The 23,409-nt window shown below is 44.5% G+C and overlaps 1 protein-coding gene across 6 annotated transcripts in view; it reads right to left on the bottom strand.

Annotated features, from left to right (window-relative positions):
* The window catches only part of LOC118377200 (ankyrin repeat domain-containing protein 12-like), a 69,666-nt gene that overhangs the window by 14,672 nt on the left and 31,585 nt on the right, over positions 1-23,409 (bottom strand). For 4 of the 6 annotated variants that reach the window (XM_052462959.1, XM_052462933.1, XM_052462960.1 and 1 more), the window contains exons 2-6: positions 19,698-19,834; positions 15,866-16,022; positions 5,444-5,530; positions 2,510-2,656; positions 706-909 (exon numbers count right to left, since the gene is read on the bottom strand). In XM_052462959.1, the coding sequence (XP_052318919.1) occupies positions 706-909; positions 2,510-2,656; positions 5,444-5,530; positions 15,866-16,022; positions 19,698-19,775 (673 nt within the window). In that variant the 5' untranslated portion in view covers positions 19,776-19,834. The remainder of the gene's footprint in view (positions 1-705; positions 910-2,509; positions 2,657-5,443; positions 5,531-15,865; positions 16,023-19,697; positions 19,835-23,409) is intronic. The other 2 variants (XM_052462965.1, XM_052462966.1) reach the window with 2 other exon arrangements.

Raw genomic sequence — 23,409 nt, 5'->3', positions numbered from 1 at the left:
GGCTACCCTGCCGCCTCTACACTCTAACCACTAGGCTACCCTGCCGCCCTACACTCTAACCACTAGGCTACCCTGCCGCCTCTACACTCTAACCACTAGGCTACCCTGCCGCCTCTACACTCTAACCACTAGGCTACCCTGCCGCCTCTACACTCTAACCACTAGGCTACCCTGCCTCCTCTACACTCTAACCACTAGGCTACCCTGCCGCCCCTACACTCTAACCACTAGGCTACCCTGCCGCCTCTACACTCTAACCACTAGGCTACCCTGCCGCCTCTACACTCTAACCACTAGGCTACCCTGCCGCCTCTACACTCTAACCACTAGGCTACCCTGCCGCCTCTACACTCTAACCACTAGGCTACCCTGCCGCCTCTACACTCTAACCACTAGGCTACCCTGCCGCCTCTACACTCTAACCACTAGGCTACCCTGCCGCCTCTACACTCTAACCACTAGGCTACCCTGCCGCCTCTACACTCTAACCACTAGGCTACCCTGCCGCCTCTACACTCTAACCACTAGGCTACCCTGCCGCCTCTACACTCTAACCACTAGGCTACCCTGCCGCCTCTACACTCTAACCACTAGGCTACCCTGCCGCCTCTACACTCTAACCACTAGGCTACCCTGCCGCCTCTACACTCTAACCACTAGGCTACCCTGCCGCCTCTACACTCTAACCACTAGGTGTTCTTTTACCGGCAAAGTCTTTAATGTTGACGTCAGCTCTGAGGCTGATAAGCTCCTTGACATGCTTGGCATCCCCTCGTATGGCGGCCATGTGTAGCGGCGTCTCGCCACGCTCGTTCCTCTTGTTCACCTTGTCCCTAGCTCTGGAGGCCGTGCTGCTGGGGAGCTTCTTCTGCACCGTGGGGGCCTGGGACGGGTGGCTGGGGGTCGAGTCTGAGGGGATGTGAGAGAGAAAGAGTCAAAAGACTAGAGATGACCTAACACTCGACCAAAACAAACTGACACTGGGGAGGTCCATTATCTTTAAGGCTGTTGTTTAGCATTACGACTCATCCTTATAACTATTGTCCTTACCACATCCCTATAGGTTGATACGAGGGTAGGAGAGAGAGAGAGAGAGAGAGAGAGAGAGGGTAGGAGAGAGAGAGAGTGGGTAAGAGAAAGAGAGTGGGTGAGAGAGAGTGGGTAAGAGAAAGAGAGTGGGTAAGAGAAAGAGAGAGGGTAGGAGAGAGAGAGAGAGGGTAGGAGAGAGAGAGAGAGAGGGGTAGGAGAGAGAAGAGAGAGAGAAGGAGAGAGGAAGGAGAGAGAGAGAGAGAGAGAGAGAGAGAAGGAGAGAGAGAGAGAGAGAGAGAGAGAGAGAGAGAGAGAGAGAGAGAGAGAGAGAGAGAGAGAGAGAGAGAGAGAGAGAGAGAGAGAGAGAGAGAGAGAGAGAGAGAGAGAGAGAGAGAGAGAGAGAGAGAGAGAGAGAGAGAGAGAGAGAGAGAGAGAGAGAGAGAGAGAGAGGGTGAGAGAGGGTGAGAGAGGAGTAGAGAGAGAGAGGGTAAGAAAGAGAGAGGGGGTAAGAAAGAGAGAGGGGGTAAGAAAGAGAGAGGGGGTAAGAAAGAGAGAGGGGGTAAGAAAGAGAGAGGGGGGTAAGAAAGAGAGAGGGGGTAAGAAAGAGAGAGGGGGGTAAGAAAGAGAGAGGGGGTAAGAAAGAGAGAGGGGGTAAGAGAGAGAGAGGGGGTAAGAGAGAGAGAGGGGTAAGAAAGAGAGAGGGGGTAAGAAAGAGAGAGGGGGGGTAAGAAAGAGAGAGGGGGTAAGAAAGAGAGAGGGGGGAAGAAAGAGAGAGGGGGTAAGAGAGAGAGAGGGGGTAAGAGAGAGGGTAAGAGAGAGGGTAAGAGTAAGAGAGAGAGAGGGGTAAGAGAGAGAGAGAGAGGGGGTAAGAGAGAGAGAGGGGGTAAGAGAGAGAGGGGTAAGAGAGAGAGGGTAGGAGAGAGAGAGAGGGTAAGAGTAAGAGAGAGAGAGGGGGTAAGAGAGAGAGAGGGGGTAAGAAAGAGAGAGGGGGGTAAGAAAGAGAGGGGGGTAAGAAAGAGAGAGGGGGTAAGAAAGAGAGAGGGGGTAAGAGAGAGAGAGGGGGTAAGAGAGAGGGTAAGAGTAAGAGAGAGAGAGGGGGTAAGAGAGAGAGAGGGGGTAAGAGTAAGAGAGAGAGAGGGGGTAAGAGAGAGAGAGGGGGTAAGAGAGAGAGAGGGGTAAGAGAGAGAGAGGGGTAAGAGAGAGAGAGGGGGGTAAGAGAGAGAGGGGGTAAGAGAGAGAGGGGGGTAAGAGAGAGAGGGGTAAGAGAGAGGGGGTAAGAGAGAGAGAGGGTAGGAGAGAGAGAGGGGGTAAGAGAGAGAGAGGGGGTAAGAGAGAGAGAGTGGGTAAGAGAGAGAGAGGGGGTAAGAGAGAGAGAGGGGGTAAGAGAGAGAGGGTAGGAGAGAGAGAGGGTAGGAGAGAGAGAGGGTAGGAGAGAGAGAGAGTGAAGGAGGAGACAGGGCATGAATGTGTTCTGCCTAACCTGGGCTGTTGTCCCTGGCGGTCATCTGCATCAGGAGGGCCATCTGCTTGCGTTCCGACAGCGGGTAACCAAACAGGAGATTAACCTGGGCCTTCTTACTCCCCCCAGACTCCTTCTTGACTTTCTTCTTATCCGGGCCATCTTTATCTACAGAGTTAGGACAGGGTTAGACTTCTTATCCGGGCCATCTTTATCTACAGAGTTAGGACAGGGTTAGACTTCTTATCCGGGCCATCTTTATCTACAGAGTTAGGACAGGGTTAGACTTCTTATCCGGGCCATCTTTATCTACAGAGTTAGGACAGGGTTAGACTTCTTATCCGGGCCATCTTTATCTACAGAGTTAGGACAGGGTTAGACTTCTTATCCGGGCCATCTTTATCTACAGAGTTAGGACAGGGTTAGACTTCTTATCCGGGCCATCTTTATCTACAGAGTTAGGACAGGGTTAGACTTCTTATCCGGGCCATCTTTATCTACAGAGTTAGGACAGGGTTAGACTTCTTATCCGGGCCATCTTTATCTACAGAGTTAGGACAGGGTTAGACTTCTTATCCGGGCCATCTTTATCTACAGAGTTAGGACAGGGTTAGACTTCTTATCCGGGCCATCTTTATCTACAGAGTTAGGACAGGGTTAGACTTCTTATCCGGGCCATCTTTATCTACAGAGTTAGGACAGGGTTAGACTTCTTATCCGGGCCATCTTTATCTACAGAGTTAGGACAGGGTTAGACTTCTTATCCGGGCCATCTTTATCTACAGAGTTAGGACAGGGTTAGACTTCTTATCCGGGCCATCTTTATCTACAGAGTTAGGACAGGGTTAGACTTCTTATCCGGGCCATCTTTATCTACAGAGTTAGGACAGGGTTAGACTTCTTATCCGGGCCATCTTTATCTACAGAGTTAGGACAGGGTTAGACTTCTTATCCGGGCCATCTTTTATCTACAGAGTTAGGACAGGGTTAGACTTCTTATCCGGGCCATCTTTATCTACAGAGTTAGGACAGGGTTAGACTTCTTATCCGGGCCATCTTTATCTACAGAGTTAGGACAGGGTTAGACTTCTTATCCGGGCCATCTTTATCTACAGAGTTAGGACAGGGTTAGACTTCTTATCCGGGCCATCTTTATCTACAGAGTTAGGACAGGGTTAGACTTAGAGACGAATACACATCCCTCCAAACCAACAAGGTGTGAATCCCAAATTGCACCCTATTCTCTATATGGTGCACCTGAGCACTATGGAGCCCGGCCAAATGTAGCGCACTATATAGGGGGACAGGTGACCCAGTGGTCCCCCCCCCCCACAACCTCATCATTCACACCATTTCTCCATCACGCACAAACTGTTAGCAAGTAGAGAGGGGGGGAACAAAGAAAAACATTCTTTGTAGTCGGCAAAGTTGGTACCGTATCACTAATAATAGGATCAAGTCAACAACATACAGACCTGTATGACGTGAGCTTGCTAGCAAGCCAGAGAGAGCAGACAGGGAGGAGGAAGCCAGAGGGAGCAGGCAGACAGGGAAGAGGAAGCCAGAGAGAGCAGACAGACAGACAGGGAAGAGGAAGCCAGAGAGAGCAGGCAGGCAGACAGTGAGGAGGAAGCCAGAGAGAGCAGGCAGACAGACAGTGAGGAGGAAGCCAGAGAGAGCAGGCAGACAGACAGTGAGGAGGAAGCCAGAGAGAGCAGGCAGACAGACAGTGAGGAGGAAGCCAGAGAGAGCAGGCAGACAGACAGTGAGGAGGAAGCCAGAGAGAGCAGGCAGACAGACAGTGAGGAGGAAGCCAGAGAGAGCAGGCAGACAGACAGTGAGGAGGAAGCCAGAGAGAGCAGGCAGACAGACAGTGAGGAGGAAGCCAGAGAGAGCAGGCAGACAGACAGTGAGGAGGAAGCCAGAGAGAGCAGGCAGACAGTGAGGAGGAAGCCAGAGAGAGCAGGCAGACAGGGAGGAGGAAGCCAGAGAGAGCAGACAGGCAGGGAAAAGGAAGCCAGAGAGAGCAGACAGGCAGGGAAAAGGAAGCCAGAGAGAGCAGACAGGCAGGGAAAAGGAAGCCAGAGAGAGCAGGCAGACAGACAGGGAGGAGGAAGCCAGAGAGAGCAGACAGGCAGGGAGAAGGAAGCCAGAGAGAGCAGACAGGCAGGGAGAAGGAAGCCAGAGAGAGCAGACAGGCAGGGAGAAGGAAGCCAGAGAGAGCAGACAGGCAGGGAGAAGGAAGCCAGAGAGAGCAGACAGGCAGGGAGAAGGAAGCCAGAGAGAGCAGACAGGCAGGGAGAAGGAAGCCAGAGAGAGCAGACAGGCAGGGAGAAGGAAGCCAGAGAGAGCAGACAGGCAGGGAGAAGGAAGCCAGAGAGAGCAGGAAGCCAGACAGGGAGGAGGAAGCCAGAGAGAGCAGGAAGCCAGACAGGGAGGAGGAAGCCAGAGAGAGCAGGCAGACAGGGAGGAGGAAGCCAGAGAGAGCAGGCAGACAGGGAGGATGAAGCCAGAGAGAGCAGGCAGGCAGGGAGGAGGAAGCCAGAGAGAGCAGGAAGCCAGACAGGGAGGAGGAAGCCAGAGAGAGCAGGAAGCCAGACAGGGAGGAGGAAGCCAGAGAGAGCAGGCAGACAGGGAGGAGGAAGCCAGAGAGAGCAGGCAGGGAGGAGGAAGCCAGAGAGAGCAGGCAGACAGGGAGGAGGAAGCCAGAGAGAGCAGGCAGGGAGGACAGGTCACATGCTCATGTGTGTTTACAGTGTAGCAGGGTTAGACCTGGCATGATACAACTTGATGTGATCCCGGACAAGACCCACACCACATGTGTTTACAGCACAGCATGTGTGTTTACAGCATAGCAGATAGTGTGGCCTACAAGCTGCTGAAGTCACTACGTCGAGACAAGACACCTACATACACACGTCTAGAGGACCCAGGCCGAAGCTGCAGTACAGTTACCTGCTGAGTACATCCTGCAGGGAGTCACTAACCTCCCCTCAGACTCTCCCCAGGACTCAGTGGACTGGCCTGGGTCTGACTCATCTACTGGGCAGAGCAGAGACACGGGAGGGAGGAAGGAGGAAGGAGGGAGAGTAGAGGAGAGGAGAGGGAGAGGGAGAGTAGAGGGAGAGTAGAGGAGAGGGAGAGTAGGGGGAGAGTAGAGGGAGGAGGGGGAGAGGAGAGGGAGGAGGGGGAGAGGAGAGGGGGAGAGGGAGAGGGAGGGGGAGAGTAGAGGGAGGAGGGGGAGAGTAGAGGGAGAGGAGAGGGAGGAGGGGGAGAGGAGAGGGAGAGGAGAGGAGAGGGAGAGGAGAGGGAGGGAGAGTAGAGGGAGGAGGGGGAGAATAGAGGGAGGAGGGGGAGAATAGAGGGATGAGGGGGAGAGTAGAGGGAGGAGGGGGAGAGTAGAGGGAGGAGGGGGAGAGTAGAGGGAGGAGGGGGAGAGTAGGGAGGGGAGAGTAGGGGAGGAGGGGAGAGTAGAGGGAGGAGGGGGAGAGTAGAGGGAGGAGGGGGAGAGTAGAGGGAGGAGGGGGAGAGTAGAGGGAGGAGGGGGAGAGTAGAGGGGAGGAAGGGGAGAGTAGAGGGGAGGAAGGAGGGAGAGTAGAGGGGAGGAAGGAGGGAGAGTAGAGGGGAGGGAGGAGGGAGAGTAGAGGAGAGGGAAAGTAGAGGAGAGAGTAGAGTAGAGGGGGAAAGTAGAGGAGAGAGTAGAGGGGGAAAGTAGAGGAGAGAGTAGAGGAGGAAAGTAGAGGAGAGAGTAGAGGAGGAAAGTAGAGGGGGAGAGAGTAGAGGGGGAAAGTAGAGGAGAGAGTAGAGGGGGAAAGTAGAGGAGAGAGTAGAGGGGGAAAGTAGAGGAGAGAGTAGAGGGGGAAAGTAGAGGAGAGAGTAGAGGGGGAAAGTAGAGGAGAGAGTAGAGGGGGAAAGTAGAGGAGAGAGTAGAGGGGGAAAGTAGAGGAGAGAGTAGAGGGGGAAAGTAGAGGAGAGAGTAGAGGAGAGGAAAGTAGAGGAGAGAGTAGAGGAGAGGAAAGTAGAGGAGAGAGTAGAGGAGAGGAAAGTAGAGGAGAGAGTAGAGGAGAGGAAAGCAGACAGAAAGCACAGCATTAAGGCACGCCAAACTTTCTCGCAAAAACACTCCTTCACACAAAACACAAGACGATCAGTGATGAAGGGCTGCAGCGGCCATGTTGGCAAATGGTCATTGTCCACGCTGATGTGCGCCTTTGGATCATAAACATATGTTTTATAAAGTACACACCATCACAATAAATCCATTTATTTAGTCAGGTCTAAAGAAACACGATACGAAGAAAATGTTTTTCAGAAGAACAGAATATGAGTTGTCTACTGTATGTTATCAGACTAGATACTGTATGTTATCAGACTAGATGCTGTATGTTATCAGACTAGATGCTGTATGTTATCAGACTAGATACTGTATGTTATCAGACTAGATGCTGTATGTTATCAGACTAGATACTGTATGTTATCAGACTAGATGCTGTATGTTATCAGACTAGATGCTGTATGCTATCAGACTAGATGCTGTATGTTATCAGACTAGATACTGTATGTTATCAGACTAGATGCTGTATGTTATCAGACTAGATGCTGTATGCTATCAGACTAGATGCTGTATGCTATCAGACTAGATACTGTATGTTATCAGACTAGATACTGTATGTTATCAGACTAGATGCTGTATGCTATCAGACTAGATACTGTATGTTATCAGACTAGATACTGTATGCTATCAGACTAGATGCTGTATGCCATCAGACTAGATACTGTATGTTATCAGACTAGATGCTGTATGTTATCAGACTAGATGCTGTATGTTATCAGACTAGATACTGTATGTTATCAGACTAGATGTATGCTATCAGACTAGATGCTGTATGTTATCAGACTAGATGCTGTATGTTATCAGACTAGATGCTGTATGTTATCAGACTAGATGCTGTATGCTATCAGACTAGATGCTGTATGCTATCAGACTAGATGCTGTATGCTATCAGACTAGATGCTGTATGTTATCAGACTAGATGCTGTATGCTATCAGACTAGATGCTGTATGTTATCAGACTAGATGCTGTATGCTATCAGACTAGATGCTGTATGTTATCAGACTAGATGCTGTATGCTATCAGACTAGATGCTGTATGCTATCAGACTAGATGCTGTATGCTATCAGACTAGATGCTGTATGCTATCAGACTAGATGCTGTATGCTATCAGACTAGATGCTGTATGCTATCAGACTAGATGCTGTATGTTATCAGACTAGATGCTGTATGTTATCAGACTAGATGCTGTATGTTATCAGACTAGATGCTGTATGTTATCAGACTAGATGCTGTATGCTATCAGACTAGATGCTGTATGCTATCAGACTAGATGCTGTATGCTATCAGACTAGATGCTGTATGCTATCAGACTAGATGCTGTATGTTATCAGACTAGATGCTGTATGCTATCAGACTAGATGCTGTATGCTATCAGACTAGATGCTGTATGCTATCAGACTAGATGCTGTATGCTATCAGACTAGATGCTGTATGCTATCAGACTAGATGCTGTATGCTATCAGACTAGATGCTGTATGTTATCAGACTAGATACTGTATGTTATCAGACTAGATGCTGTATGTTATCAGACTAGATGCTGTATGCTATCAGACTAGATGCTGTATGCTATCAGACTAGATGCTGTATGCTATCAGACTAGATGCTGTATGTTATCAGACTAGATGCTGTATGTTATCAGACTAGATGCTGTATGCTATCAGACTAGATGCTGTATGCTATCAGACTAGATGCTGTATGTTATCAGACTAGATGCTGTATGCTATCAGACTAGATGCTGTATGCTATCAGACTAGATGCTGTATGCTATCAGACTAGATGCTGTATGCTATCAGACTAGATGCTGTATGCTATCAGACTAGATGCTGTATGTTATCAGACTAGATACTGTATGTTATCAGACTAGATACTGTATGCTATCAGACTAGATGCTGTATGCTATCAGACTAGATACTGTATGTTATCAGACTAGATACTGTATGCTATCAGACTAGATACTGTATGCTATCAGACTAGATGCTGTATGCTATCAGACTAGATGCTGTATGTTATCAGACTAGATGCTGTATGTTATCAGACTAGATACTGTATGTTATCAGACTAGATGCTGTATGTTATCAGACTAGATGCTGTATGTTATCAGACTAGATGCTGTATGTTATCAGACTAGATGCTGCTATGCTATCAGACTAGATGCTGTATGCTATCAGACTAGATGCTGTATGTTATCAGACTAGATGCTGTATGCTATCAGACTAGATGCTGTATGCTATCAGACTAGATGCTGTATGTTATCAGACTAGATACTGTATGTTATCAGACTAGATACTGTATGTTATCAGACTAGATGCTGTATGTTATCAGACTAGATACTGTATGTTATCAGACTAGATGCTGTATGCTATCAGACTAGATGCTGTATGCTATCAGACTAGATGCTGTATGTTATCAGACTAGATGCTGTATGTTATCAGACTAGATACTGTATGCTATCAGACTAGATGCTGTATGCTATCAGACTAGATGCTGTATGCTATCAGACTAGATGCTGTATGTTATCAGACTAGATGCTGTATGTTATCAGACTAGATGCTGTATGTTATCAGACTAGATGCTGTATGTTATCAGACTAGATGCTGTATGTTATCAGACTAGATACTGTATGTTATCAGACTAGATGCTGTATGCTATCAGACTAGATGCTGTATGTTATCAGACTAGATGCTGTATGTTATCAGACTAGATGCTGTATGTTATCAGACTAGATGCTGTATGTTATCAGACTAGATACTGTATGTTATCAGACTAGATGCTGTATGTTATCAGACTAGATGCTGTATGCTATCAGACTAGATACTGTATGCTATCAGACTAGATACTGTATGCTATCAGACTAGATACTGTATGCTATCAGACTAGATGCTGTATGCTATCAGACTAGATGCTGTATGTTATCAGACTAGATGCTGTATGTTATCAGACTAGATGCTGTATGTTATCAGACTAGATACTGTATGTTATCAGACTAGATACTGTATGTTATCAGACTAGATACTGTATGTTATCAGACTAGATGCTGTATGTTATCAGACTAGATACTGTATGCTATCAGACTAGATACTGTATGCTATCAGACTAGATGCTGTATGTTATCAGACTAGATACTGTATGTTATCAGACTAGATGCTGTATGTTATCAGACTAGATGCTGTATGTTATCAGACTAGATACTGTATGCTATCAGACTAGATGCTGTATGCTATCAGACTAGATGCTGTATGCTATCAGACTAGATGCTGTATGCTATCAGACTAGATGCTGTATGCTATCAGACTAGATGCTGTATGCTATCAGACTAGATGCTGTATGCTATCAGACTAGATGCTGTATGCTATCAGACTAGATGCTGTATGTTATCAGACTAGATACTGTATGCTATCAGACTAGATGCTGTATGCTATCAGACTAGATGCTGTATGTTATCAGACTAGATACTGTATGCTATCAGACTAGATGCTGTATGCTATCAGACTAGATGCTGTATGCTATCAGACTAGATGCTGTATGCTATCAGACTAGATGCTGTATGTTATCAGACTAGATGCTGTATGCTATCAGACTAGATGCTGTATGCTATCAGACTAGATGCTGTATGCTATCAGACTAGATGCTGTATGCTATCAGACTAGATACTGTATGTTATCAGACTAGATACTGTATGTTATCAGACTAGATACTGTATGCTATCAGACTAGATGCTGTATGCTATCAGACTAGATACTGTATGTTATCAGACTAGATACTGTATGCTATCAGACTAGATGCTGTATGTTATCAGACTAGATACTGTATGCTATCAGACTAGATACTGTATGTTATCAGACTAGATACTGTATGCTATCAGACTAGATGCTGTATGCTATCAGACTAGATGCTGTATGCTATCAGACTAGATGCTGTATGCTATCAGACTAGATGCTGTATGCTATCAGACTAGATACTGTATGTTATCAGACTAGATACTGTATGCTATCAGACTAGATACTGTATGTTATCTGGCTATAGACTGTTATCAGACTAGATACTGTATGTTATCAGACTAGATACTGTATGCCATCAGACTAGATGCTGTATGCTATCAGACTAGATACTGTATGCTATCAGACTAGATACTGTATGCTATCAGACTAGATGCTGTATGTTATCAGACTAGATGCTGTATGCCATCAGACTAGATGCTGTATGCTATCAGACTAGATGCTGTATGCTATCAGACTAGATGCTGTATGTTATCAGACTAGATGCTGTATGTTATCAGACTAGATGCTGTATGTTATCAGACTAGATGCTGTATGTTATCAGACTAGATGCTGTATGTTATCAGACTAGATGCTGTATGCTATCAGACTAGATGCTGTATGTTATCAGACTAGATGCTGTATGTTATCAGACTAGATGCTGTATGTTATCAGACTAGATGCTGTATGTTATCAGACTAGATGCTGTATGCTATCAGACTAGATGCTGTATGTTATCAGACTAGATGCTGTATGTTATCAGACTAGATACTGTATGCTATCAGACTAGATGCTGTATGTTATCAGACTAGATACTGTATGTTATCAGACTAGATGCTGTATGCTATCAGACTAGATACTGTATGCTATCAGACTAGATGCTGTATGTTATCAGACTAGATACTGTGTGTTATCAGACTAGATACTGTATGTTATCAGACTAGATACTGTATGTTATCAGACTAGATACTGTATGCTATCAGACCGGGTTCTAATGGCCTGGTACTCAGCACTAACGACCACCGGGTCCTAATGTCCTGGTACTCAGCACTAACGACCGCAGGGTCCTAATGTCCTGGTACTCAGCACTAACGACCGCAGGGTCCTAATGACCTGGTACTCAGCACTAACGACCGCAGGGTCCTAATGACCTGGTACTCAGCACTAACGACCACCGGGTCCTAATGGCCTGGTACTCAGCACTAACGACCACCGGGTCCTAATGGCCTGGTACTCAGCACTAACGACCGCAGGGTCCTAATGACCTGGTACTCAGCACTAACGACCACCGGGTCCTAATGTCCTGGTACTCAGCACTAACGACCGCAGGGTCCTAATGACCTGGTACTCAGCACTAACGACCGCAGGGTCCTAATGACCTGGTACTCAGCACTAACGACCACCGGGTCCTAATGGCCTGGTACTCAGCACTAACGACCACCGGGTCCTAATGTCCTGGTACTCAGCACTAACGACCGCAGGGTCCTAATGACCTGGTACTCAGCACTAACGACCGCAGGGTCCTAATGACCTGGTACTCAGCACTAACGACCGCAGGGTCCTAATGACCTGGTACTCAGCACTAACGACCGCAGGGTCCTAATGACCTGGTACTCAGCACTAACGACCGCAGGGTCCTAATGTCCTGGTACTCAGCACTAACGACCGCAGGGTCCTAATGTCCTGGTACTCAGCACTAACGACCGCAGGGTCCTAATGACCTGGTACTCAGCACTAACGACCGCAGGGTCCTAATGACCTGGTACTCAGCACTAACGACCGCAGGGTCCTAATGTCCTGGTACTCAGCACTAACGACCGCAGGGTCCTAATGACCTGGTACTCAGCACTAACGACCGCAGGGTCCTAATGACCTGGTACTCAGCACTAACGACCGCAGGGTCCTAATGTCCTGGTACTCAGCACTAACGACCGCAGGGTCCTAATGTCCTGGTACTCAGCACTAACGACCGCAGGGTCCTAATGACCTGGTACTCAGCACTAACGACCGCAGGGTCCTAATGACCTGGTACTCAGCACTAACGACCGCAGGGTCCTAATGACCTGGTACTCAGCACTAACGACCGCAGGGTCCTAATGACCTGGTACTCAGCACTAACGACCGCAGGGTCCTAATGACCTGGTACTCAGCACTAACGACCGCAGGGTCCTAATGTCCTGGTACTCAGCACTAACGACCGCAGGGTCCTAATGACCTGGTACTCAGCACTAACGACCGCAGGGTCCTAATGACCTGGTACTCAGCACTAACGACCGCAGGGTCCTAATGGCCTGGTACTCAGCACTAACGACCGCAGGGTCCTAATGGCCTGGTACTCAGCACTAACGACCACCGGGTCCTAATGGCCTGGTACTCAGCACTAACGACCACCGGGTCCTAATGACCTGGTACTCAGCACTAACGGCCGCAGGGTCCTAATGGCGTGGTACTCAGCACTAACGACCGCAGGGTCCTAATGGCGTGGTACTCAGCACTAACGGCCGCAGGGTCCTAATGGCGTGGTATTCACCTCTCGTCTCTTATGCACTCTGGACTACTTAAATAAACTATTTGGTCGAAGGTGGCTGGCCCGAAACAGGCAAGTGACACGTCTTGAAGACTGTCTATTTTGCTTTCACTAGTCTGCATGTACATGTGCATTTGCTGACCACAACAAAAAAATAAACCAAGGCAAGCATCACACAGTTCTTCTCCCTAAAGTGGCTGAATTAACGAAGGTGATGCAGGGGTGAGGGGTCATACTGGTGTTCGCTTTCTGCCAGGTTTGAGAAGTCAAAAGCCCATTGGATGAGTTGTTTGTATAGCTGCAACCATTTTGATTTCCTTGCATCCCCTCCCCTCCCCCCCTCCCCTCCCCTCCCCTCTCCATTACGGTTCTTCCTTCAGACAAACATCAGTCAAAAAAAAAGTGTTCATTTGCACAATGTCTCTCGTTCAAATTCGCTTGTAAAATGTCCAAACTCAACAAAAAAACACACACAAAAAAAAATTCCGTCGCTCCTTCAGTCCCGTGAAAAGGTATTTCTAGTTCTCTACTTTTGCATCTTTTTGACACAGAATGTTATCAGATTTTCAACCAAAACTTAATATTCGATAAAGGGAACCTGAGTGAACAAATAACACAACAATGACATACTTATTCCTTAAACAAAGTGATGCACCACCCAATTCCCCCGGTGTGAAAACGTTATTGCCCCCTTTACATTCAGTAACTGGTTGTGCCACCTTTAGCTGCCAGGACTCCAACCAACCACCTCCTGTAGTTGATCAGTCCACCTTTAGCTGCTAGGACTCCAACCAACCACTTCCTGTTGTTGATCAGTCCACCTTTAGCTGCAAGGACTCCAACCAACCACTTCCTGTAGTTGATCAGTCCACCTTTAGCTGCAATGACTCCAACCAACCACTTCCTGTAGTTGATCAGTCCACCTTTAGCTGCAAGGACTCCAACCAACCACTTCCTGTAGTTGTTGATCAGTCTCTTAAGTCGTTGTGGAGGAATTTTGGCCCACTCTTCCATGCAGAACTGCTTTAACTCAGCGACATGTGTGGGTTTTAAAGCATCAACTGCTCGTTTCAAGTCCTGCCACAGCATCTCAATTGGAATTAGGTCTGGACTTTGACCGTAAAAAAATAAATTTAAAAAACCTTCAAATGTGTTGCTTTTTTTGCCATTTTCATGTAGACTTGATTGTGATTTAAAAAAAAAATTTTTTTAAACATTGTCTCGCTGCGTTTTGGCTCACAGACGTACAGGCCTCTGACATGTGTACCGTTGACTATAGCCTATGCACTTGAAATGGCAAAATGGGAGACTTTAAAATGTAGCTTGTTTTGAGATCAAAGCAAGAGATGCACGTAGTCAAGCGTGCACATCTTGTTCATATCCTTTGCTAGTTAGGATACTATTCATTTGTAGTCAGCGAGAATAATTGTTTCCTAAAAAAACACATGTGCATGTCTCGACAGCTTTGAAAAGACAGGTAGAGTATTTTTTTGTTTGTCTTAAAAAGGAGCAGGGTTGTATTTTGAGACAGGCTTGAATAAACCAAGTAACCAATAGGCAGAAAGTAGCATAATTTGAATAAGCCAAGTAACCAATAGGCAGAAAGTAGCATATTTTGAATAAGCCAAGTAGCATAATTAGAATAAGCCAAGTAGCCAATAGGCAGAAAGTAGCATAATTAGAATAAGCCAAGTAGCCAATAGGCAGAAAGCAGCATATTTTGAACAAGCAAAGTAGCATAATTAGAATAAGCCAAGTAGCCAATAGGCAGAAAGTAGCATAATTGGTCTGATTCCCTGTAATAACAGGAACAATACTGTATTTTAGAAAGTGGTTTCCTGCATCAAACACATTCAGTCACCTCCTTGTCTGAAGGACAAGTGGACAAACAGGTTAATGTGAAGCCCGGCGTGTTTTTTCTTCTTCAAAAGTCTCACGGAATGTAGGCCTATATTGAACACCCGCACCTTGTATATTAATGATAGAACAGCCATTTCCATGTTAACATATTATGGGATGCATGTTCTCCATTGTTTTTAAAATGGTAGGCCACTCTGGTAGGTCAACATTATGATCAAATAGCCAGGGTAGTCTACTTGGCCACTTCATACCAACAGTGTTCACTGCGTTGGAAGTTGAGCAGATTTTTTCAAAATGTTCAAGTTTGCGCTCAGTACACCTGAGATTTGATCAGTGTCGGATTTTTAAAAAAAAATATTTTTTTTTTAGGAACACCGGCGCCGAATTTAACATCTCTCCAACAAGACAGAGCTTGAGAGGATCTGCAGAGGAGCACGGTGAGAAACTCCCCAAATACAGGTGTACCAACCTTGTAGCGTCATACCCAAGAAGACTGGAGGCTGTAATCGCTGCCAAAGGTGCTTCAACAAAGTACTGAGTAAAGAGTCTGAATACTTATGCAAATGTGATATGTTTGTCACCAAGGGGTATTGTGATGTCATTAAGGGGTATTGTGATGTCATTAAGGGGTATTGTGATGTCATTAAGGGGTATTGTGATGTCATTAAGGGGTATTGTGTTTAGATTGATGAGTGAACAAAAGTATTTCATTCATTTTAGAATAAGGATGTAACGTAACAAAATGTGGAAAAGTCAAGGGGTCTGAATACTTTCCCAAATGCAGTGTAGTATAACCTGTACATAGGATAACCTGTATATACTACCTGTACATAGGATAACATGCATATAGGATAACATGCATATAGGATAACCTGTATGGGAATGTGGTATATGGCCAATATACCACAACTAAGGGCTGTAGCCGCGTTGCGTCATGCATAAGAACAGCCCCTAGCTGTGGTATATTGGCCATATACCACACCCCTCTGGCCTTAATGCTTAATTATATATACACTATTCATGAAGACAAGAGGATATTTATGGAAGATAATAAAGATACCCCATCGTCTTCTCACAGACAGTTGCTTAGCAGCCAGGTGAGTAGCTCGTGGGTCGTTACCTGTGTCGGAGTGTCTCTCCTCGTTGCGAGGGGGGCTCATGGTGAAGGACAGTTTGCGTTTCATGGAAGACTTGGGTGGTTTTCCTTCCTTAACCCCCAACAACTTACTCCGGTCCAACTTCAGAGTCTTTGTGAACGGGGAAATCTTATCTTTGTTCTGGAGAAAAAAGGAAAAAGAAAGAATTAACCTCTTCCTCCTACCCTCTACTTTTTCGAACATTCTGTTAAAAATCGCGCAACATTTCTGCGCCCTGCTACTCATGCCAGGAATATAGTATACGCATACGATTAGTATGTGTGGATAGAAAACACTCAGACGTTTATAAAACTGGTTAAATCACGGCTGTGGCTTTAACAGAACGTGCGTTTCATTGGAAAGTGCAGGAAAATCTGATCACTGAAAGTGGAAAAATATATCCATCCGCCGCTTCAACCCATTGTTATGGGCGAAAGACATTAAATATGGCTGAGGTTGCAGTACCTACAGCTTCCACACGATGTCAACAGTCTTGTCATTTGCCTAGGATTTGTTTCTTGGTCAAACGAACAAGAGACGGCCCATTTCTTCCGGTCTCCGACCGGATATTTTGGTTGAGAAATACACGGACAGTATTTCAAGACGGACCCCTATAGAAAACACTACGTCTCGTGATTAATTTGATCGCTTATTAACGTTTACTAATACCTAAAGTTGTATTACAAAAGTATTTCGAAGTGTTTTCTGAAAGTTTATCGTCGACTTTTTGAATTAAAAAAAATGACGTTACGTTATGAAACGCTATTTTTTTTCCATTTATCACAGTCTTCATAGATCGATATCTAGGCTATATATGGACCGATTTAATCGAAAAAAAAGACCCAATAGTGATTATGGGACATCTAGGAGTGCCAACAAAGAAGATGGTCAAAGGTAATGAATGTTTTATATTTTATTTGTGCGGTTTGTGTAGCGCCGACTATGCTAATTATTTTGTTTACGTCCCCTGCGGGTCTTTTGGGGTGTTACATGCTATCAGATAATAGCTTCCCATGCTTTCGCCGAAAAGCATTTTAAAAATCTGACTTGTTGCCTGGATTCACAACGAGTGTAGCTTTAATTCAATACCCTGCATGTGTATTTTAATGAACGTTTGAGTTTTAACTAACACTATTAGCATTTAGCGTAGAGCATTTGCATTTCCAGAGCTCTAGATGGGACGCCTGCGTGCCAGGTAGGAGCAAGTGGGTAAGGAGTTAAGTCCAAATTAAGCCAATAAAAATGTTTTGACTTATTGTATTTTCATTGTAATGTGAACTTTTAATTTATTTGCATGTGTCCTATTCAGAACCTACACCCATTCAGAAATGGAGAAGTGCCTAGAGGGGGGTAGAGGCCGGGGGGGTACATGTTCAGCCCTGAGTAAACATGTTAGAATCACCTTTGGCAGCAATTACAGTTGTGAATCTTTCTGGGCTCGAATAGTTTTCCACACCTGGATTGTGAAACATTTGCCCATTGTTCTTTTAAACTTATTTCAATCTCTGTCAAAATTGGTTGTTGAGCTAGACAAACATTTTTCAGGTCTTGCTGTAGATTTCAGTCAAAACTAACTTGGCCACTCAGGAACATTCAATCTTCTTGGTATGTAACTCCAGTGTAGATTTGACCTTGTTTTAGGTTATTGTCCTACTGAAAGGTGAATTCATTATCTCAGATTGACCCAGGTTTTCCTTTAGGATTTTGCCTGTGCTTAGCTCATTTCTGTTTATTTTTTATAATGACAAACTCCTCAGTACTTTGCAATAAGGCAATAAAGTTACACTGAAAAAAAATGTGGCAAAGCCAATTCACCGTTTGTCCTGAATACAAAGTGTTGTATTGGGTTTCCCTGAACATAACACAGTACCACTCTCCATATTTGCAAGCACAGTGGTGGCTGCATCATGTTATGGGTATGCTAGAAATTGTTAAGGACTGGGGAGTTTTTCCAGGATAAAAAAAAAAAAGAAACAGAATGGGGCTTATCACAGGCAAAATCCTAGAGGAAAATTTGGGTCAGTCAGATTAATTCACCTTTCAGCAGGACAATACTTTTATTCTGTGCAGGCTTCCTTCTTAACTTCGTTGGGATAGGGGGTGGTATTTTGACATCCGGATGAAAAGCATAGCCAAAGTAAACTGCCTGCTACTCAGGCCCAGAAGATAGGATATGCATGTAATTGATAGATTTGGATATAAAAAAAACATTAAAGTTTCTAAAACTGTTAAAATAATGTGTGTAAGTATAAAAGAACTGAAATGGCAGGCGAAACCCCGAGGACAAACCATCCCCCCCAAAAAAGGTTTTTCATCCTGCCACTGATTTCAATGGCTGGTACTTTTATAATAGGGAGAAATCGTGCCCGATTGCAGTTCCTAGGGCTTCCACTAGATGTCAGTCTTTAGAGAGTTTCAGGAAAAATGAATAAGTCGTTTTTCTAAGGGCTCTCATTTTGGCTGTAGTGTTTCCATGCGCATGGCCGAGATGGCGCGTTCTTTTTGTTCATCTCTGGTAAAGACAATAACGATTCTCAGTCTTAAATTTGATCGTTTATTTGCGTATTAGGGTAGCTAAGGATTGATAATAAACGTTGATTGACTTGTTTGGATACATTTATTGGTAACGTTTGAGATTAATTTTGTATGCATTTTGATGGAGGCAAACCGGGTGGATTATTGACTGAAGCGCGCCAGCTAAACTGAGTTATGGATATAAAGAAGGACATTATCAAACAAAAGGACCATTTGTAATGTAACAGACCTTTTGGAGTGCCAACAGAAGATCTTCAAAGGTACGACATTTATTATATCGCCATTTCTGACTTTCGTGTCTCAACTCCCTGGTTGAAAATGTTTTTTTTATGCATTTGTGTGCTGTCCTCAGATAATCACATGGTGTGCTTTCGCCGTAAAGCCTTTTTGAAATATGACACCATGGCGGGATTAACAAGAAGTTAAGCTTTATTTTGATGTTTTACACTTGTGATTTCATGAAATATTGATAGTATTTATATTTCATTTGAATTTTTGCGCTCTGCCATTTCACCGAATGGTGGCCAGGTGAGACACTTCCGTCCCACCGTATCACAAATAAGTTTTAACTCTACTGTCAAATAGGTTAGTAATTCCATCCTCAATTTTTTTCCCTAACACAGCCATTAAACTCTAACTATTTTAAAGTCACCTTTGGCCTCATGGTGAAATCCATGAGCAGTGTTTCCTTCCTCTCCAGCAACTGAGTTAGGAAGGATGCCTGTGTCTGTGTCTTTGTAGTAACTGGGTGTATTGATCCACCATCCAAGGTGTAATTAATAACTTCACCATGCTCAAAGGGATATTCAAATATCTGCGTTTTAAAATGTTTTACCCATCCACCAATCTGTGCACTTTGCGAGACATTGGAAAACCTCCCTGGTCTTTGTGGTTGATTCTGCGTTTGAAATTCACTGTTCGACTGAGGGACTTTACAGATAATTGTATGTGTGGAGTACAGACATTAGGTAGTCATTCAAACATCATGTTAAACATTATTATTGTTAAGAACATTTTTTTCTCCTGAACTTACTTAGGCTTGCCATAACAAAGGGGTTGAATACTAATAGACTCAAGACATTTCAGCTATTCATTTTTAATTAATTTGTCAAAAATGTAGAGAGACATAATTCCACTTTGACACTATGGGGCATTGTGTGTAGGTAGGCCAGTGAATTTTCTCTCTCAATTGAATTGATTTTAAATTCAGGCTGTAACACAACAAAATGTGGGAAAAGTCGAGCGGTGTGAATAGTTCTAAAAGGAACTGCACAAGCATACCTTCTTCCCAACCACGGCTCCATCTCGGTCTGTCCCAGGTTTGGCCATGGTGCATTGTGCTGGTGGTGCGGACGCCATCCTGGGCGTCCTCCCTCCCACCGCGTGACTAGCTACGGCCCAGCACACTCATCATGGACCTACAACAACAACGGTAAAGATGTCAATAATGCTAGTGTTTTCTGTACGTACAGAGTAGCGAGCCAAATAGAAAAAGTAGCCAGCCAAGGAGATTCTGGAACGAGCTCTAGTTGTGGTGGGCCTCTGGTACATTCTGATCCAAAATACACATCTAAATTATTCAATTCAACTTCACCTCCCAGATCGGTAAAAATCAGTTGTGATATTGAGTAGAAAAGACATTACTTTACAATTCAAAATTATTGAAAAATATATGAATTCAAGTTTGTCATATCGTAAACATGTCTAGACTAACAGTGAATAGCTTACTAACGGTCCCTTCCCAACAACGCAAAGAGAAAAATAACACAGAAGAACAATAACCTCGCTATATACACACGGGGTACCAGTACTGAGTGGATGTGGATGAGCACCAGGAAATGGAGGTAGACTAGGGCTGTCCCCGAGAACAAAAAAAAAATCTTGGTCACCCGAGAGCAGTCTGCTCTTTTGACGAATCGATTGTTCTCCCCCCTATATAGACACCCTCTGTGTTAATAAATTCAACTAATATATATTAGTTGAATATGGTAAGAATGGAGAATATATATATATATGCTACTGTGCTTGTCTGATGCTTTAACCTGTTAGTCCACTAGGGGCATTATTTCATTTTTGGATAAAAAGACGTGCCCGTTTTAAGCGCAATATTTTGTCACGAAAAGATGCTCGACTATGCTTGGAATTGATAGTTTTGGAAAGAAGACACTCTGACGTTTCCAGAACTGCAAAGATTTTCACTGTGAGTGCCGTTGAACAAAAGCTTCAGGCAAAACCAAGATGTTTGAGCGCCCAGGAAATGAACAGGATTTCTGAGGCTACGTTTTCCATGATCGCCTTATATGGCTGTGAATGCGACAGGAATGAACGGACACTTTCTATCGTTTCCCCAAGGTGTCTGCAGCATTGTGACGTATTTGTAGGCATATCATTGGAAGATTGACCATAAGAGACTACAATTGCCAAGTGTCCCGCACGGTGTCTGCGTGGAAATTGGTGCGCAAAAGTCAGCTACCAGTATTTTTCCATCCGAATCAGAGAAGAATGCAGGCTTCCAGGGACGGCATTTCAATGAAGAGATATGACAAAACACCTTGAGGATTGATTCAAACAACGTTTTCCATGTTTCAGTCGATATTATGGAGTTAATTCGGAAAAAGTTTGACGTGTAGGTGACTGAATTTTCGGTTAGTTTCGGTAGCCAAATGCATAGTAACAAACGGAACGTTGTGTCCTACACAAGAATCTTTCAGGGAAAACTGGACATCTGCTATGTAACTGAGAGTCTCCTCATTGAAACATCTGAAGTTCTTCAAAGGTAAATTATTTTATTTGATCCCTTTGCTGGTTTTTGTGAATATGTTGCGTGCTAAATGCTAACGCTAAATGCTAAGCTAGCTATCACCACTCTTACACAAATTATTGATTTTCTCTGGTTCTAAAGCATATTTTGAAAATCTGAGACGACAGGATTGTTAAGAAAAGGATAAGCTTGAGAGCAGGCATATTTATTTAATTTCATTTGCGATTTTTAGAAATCGCTAACGTTGCTAACGTTGGGTTATGGTAATGAGCTTGAGGCTGTAGTAACGCAACCGCATGCGGGATGGGGCGGACTATGAGGTTAAGGACATTGATTAAATAATTCTGACACAAGAGGGAGCAAGAGATCAATATAGCCTAACCAGAAGAGATTATAAACCTCTTCCTGGCCGCTGCTCGCCTTCACAGATTCTAACCGGCTTCACCAGGGGATCGGAAACCTTCTCCATTTCTACCCGCGTGCCAGTTATGATTTTCATACGAACATTTTTTTAATATGCTAAAATCTCATCTATATAAAAATGTACATGGATGCTATGATGCTGGTAAGAGGTTGGAATGTTGTATAAAATCATCAACAAAAGACAATAATAATAGTTAATTTGACAAATCAGTTGAAATCACACTGGATGTATTATACTTTAGAATTGCATAAGGGGGCATCCTTATTTCACTGTACAGCCTTTACCTATGGATTGTGGATCAATGACATGGGGTATCAGTCTACTCAGTGACACCCAGAGAGCATTGGCGTCGTAGCTCTTATTGTGGGACTCTGAAACAACTGAATTGAGCCACATTTATTGTCAACCCATGTGTATTGAACACTATTCCAGAGGAAAAACAATACTGTGTGGATGTTTTGGAGTCTGATAACTCTGAGGAGGACATTGGGAAACAAATATATTGGGTATTGAGTAGACTGTTACCCCATTTCATTGATCCCCAATCCTTAGGTAAAGCTGTACAGTGCATTATGATTGTCAATACACACAATAGGCTGACTGGGGAGGTGATTATAATTTTCAAATAGGTACTTTTATTTTGAAGGCAAACCCCAAATGGCACTATTGTGCCTAATCCTTATTGTGGCTAGCTTCGCAACACTGGCCATGTCGAGCCTCACTAGCCAGATGAAGCTAGGTGACTGCTTAACACGTTAGCAAACCACAACCTAGCAGGTTAGCAAACCACAACCTAGCAGGTTAGCAAACCACATGCATAGCTGACACCTAGCCACTTACCTAGCAGGTTAGCAAACCACATGCATAGCTGACACCTAGCCACTTAGCTAGCAGGTTAGCAAACCACATGCATAGCTGACACCTAGCAGGTTAGTAAACCACATTCATAGCTGACACCTAGCCACTTAGCTAGCAGGTTAGCAAACCACATGCATAGCTGACACCTAGCCACTTACCTAGCAGGTTAGCAAACCACATGCATAGCTGACACCTAGCCAATTAACTAGCAGGTTAGTAAACCACATGCATAGCTGACACCTAGCCACTTACCTAGCAGGTTAGCAAACCACATTCATAGCTGACACCTAGCCACTTAGATAACTCACAAGTCCTCAACTGGAAGCTTCATTAAATAGTACCCACAAAACACCAGTCTCAACGTCAACAGTGAAGAGGCGACTCTGGGATGCCGGCCCTCAAGGCAGAATTCCTCTGTCCAGTGTCTGTGTTCTGTTGCCCATCTTAATCTGTTATTTTTATTAGCCAGTCAGAGAGATGGCTTTTTCTTTGCAACTCTGCCTAGAAGGCCGGCATCCCTGAGTCGCCTCTTCACTGTTGACGTTGAGACTGGTGTTTTGTGACCACTACGATTTCCCCCTGTAGCCAATTCAACTGCAGTAATTCCAGTAGAGATTATTTGGAAATTCCATTATCAATTTGATAACTGACTTAACACTCAGGTAGATGTTTTTCCAAAGACCCCTTTTCTATATGTTAGAACAGAAATTTTGTGGATGAAAAAAAATAAAAAAAATATGTGACACATGCCTTAAATTCAAAATAATAATAATAATAGACTCAGCTTTTCATTAGACATACTCCTATGAACTTCCTATGTTGATGCTCATGGGTCCTTGTGACAGACTAGGATTTGAACCCGGGTCTCCTGCATGCTAAAAACTGCTAGCCCAGTTGAGGTAAAGCCAATACCTAGGGACCAAAATCTTCAGGTTTCAGGCAAGATAATT

The sequence above is a fragment of the Oncorhynchus keta genome, chromosome 15 (assembly GCF_023373465.1).
Source record: "Oncorhynchus keta strain PuntledgeMale-10-30-2019 chromosome 15, Oket_V2, whole genome shotgun sequence".
Lineage (NCBI taxonomy): Eukaryota > Metazoa > Chordata > Actinopteri > Salmoniformes > Salmonidae > Oncorhynchus > Oncorhynchus keta.
The sequence above is the reverse complement of the archived record's forward strand: the minus strand, read 5'-3'. Positions and strand labels throughout refer to the sequence as shown.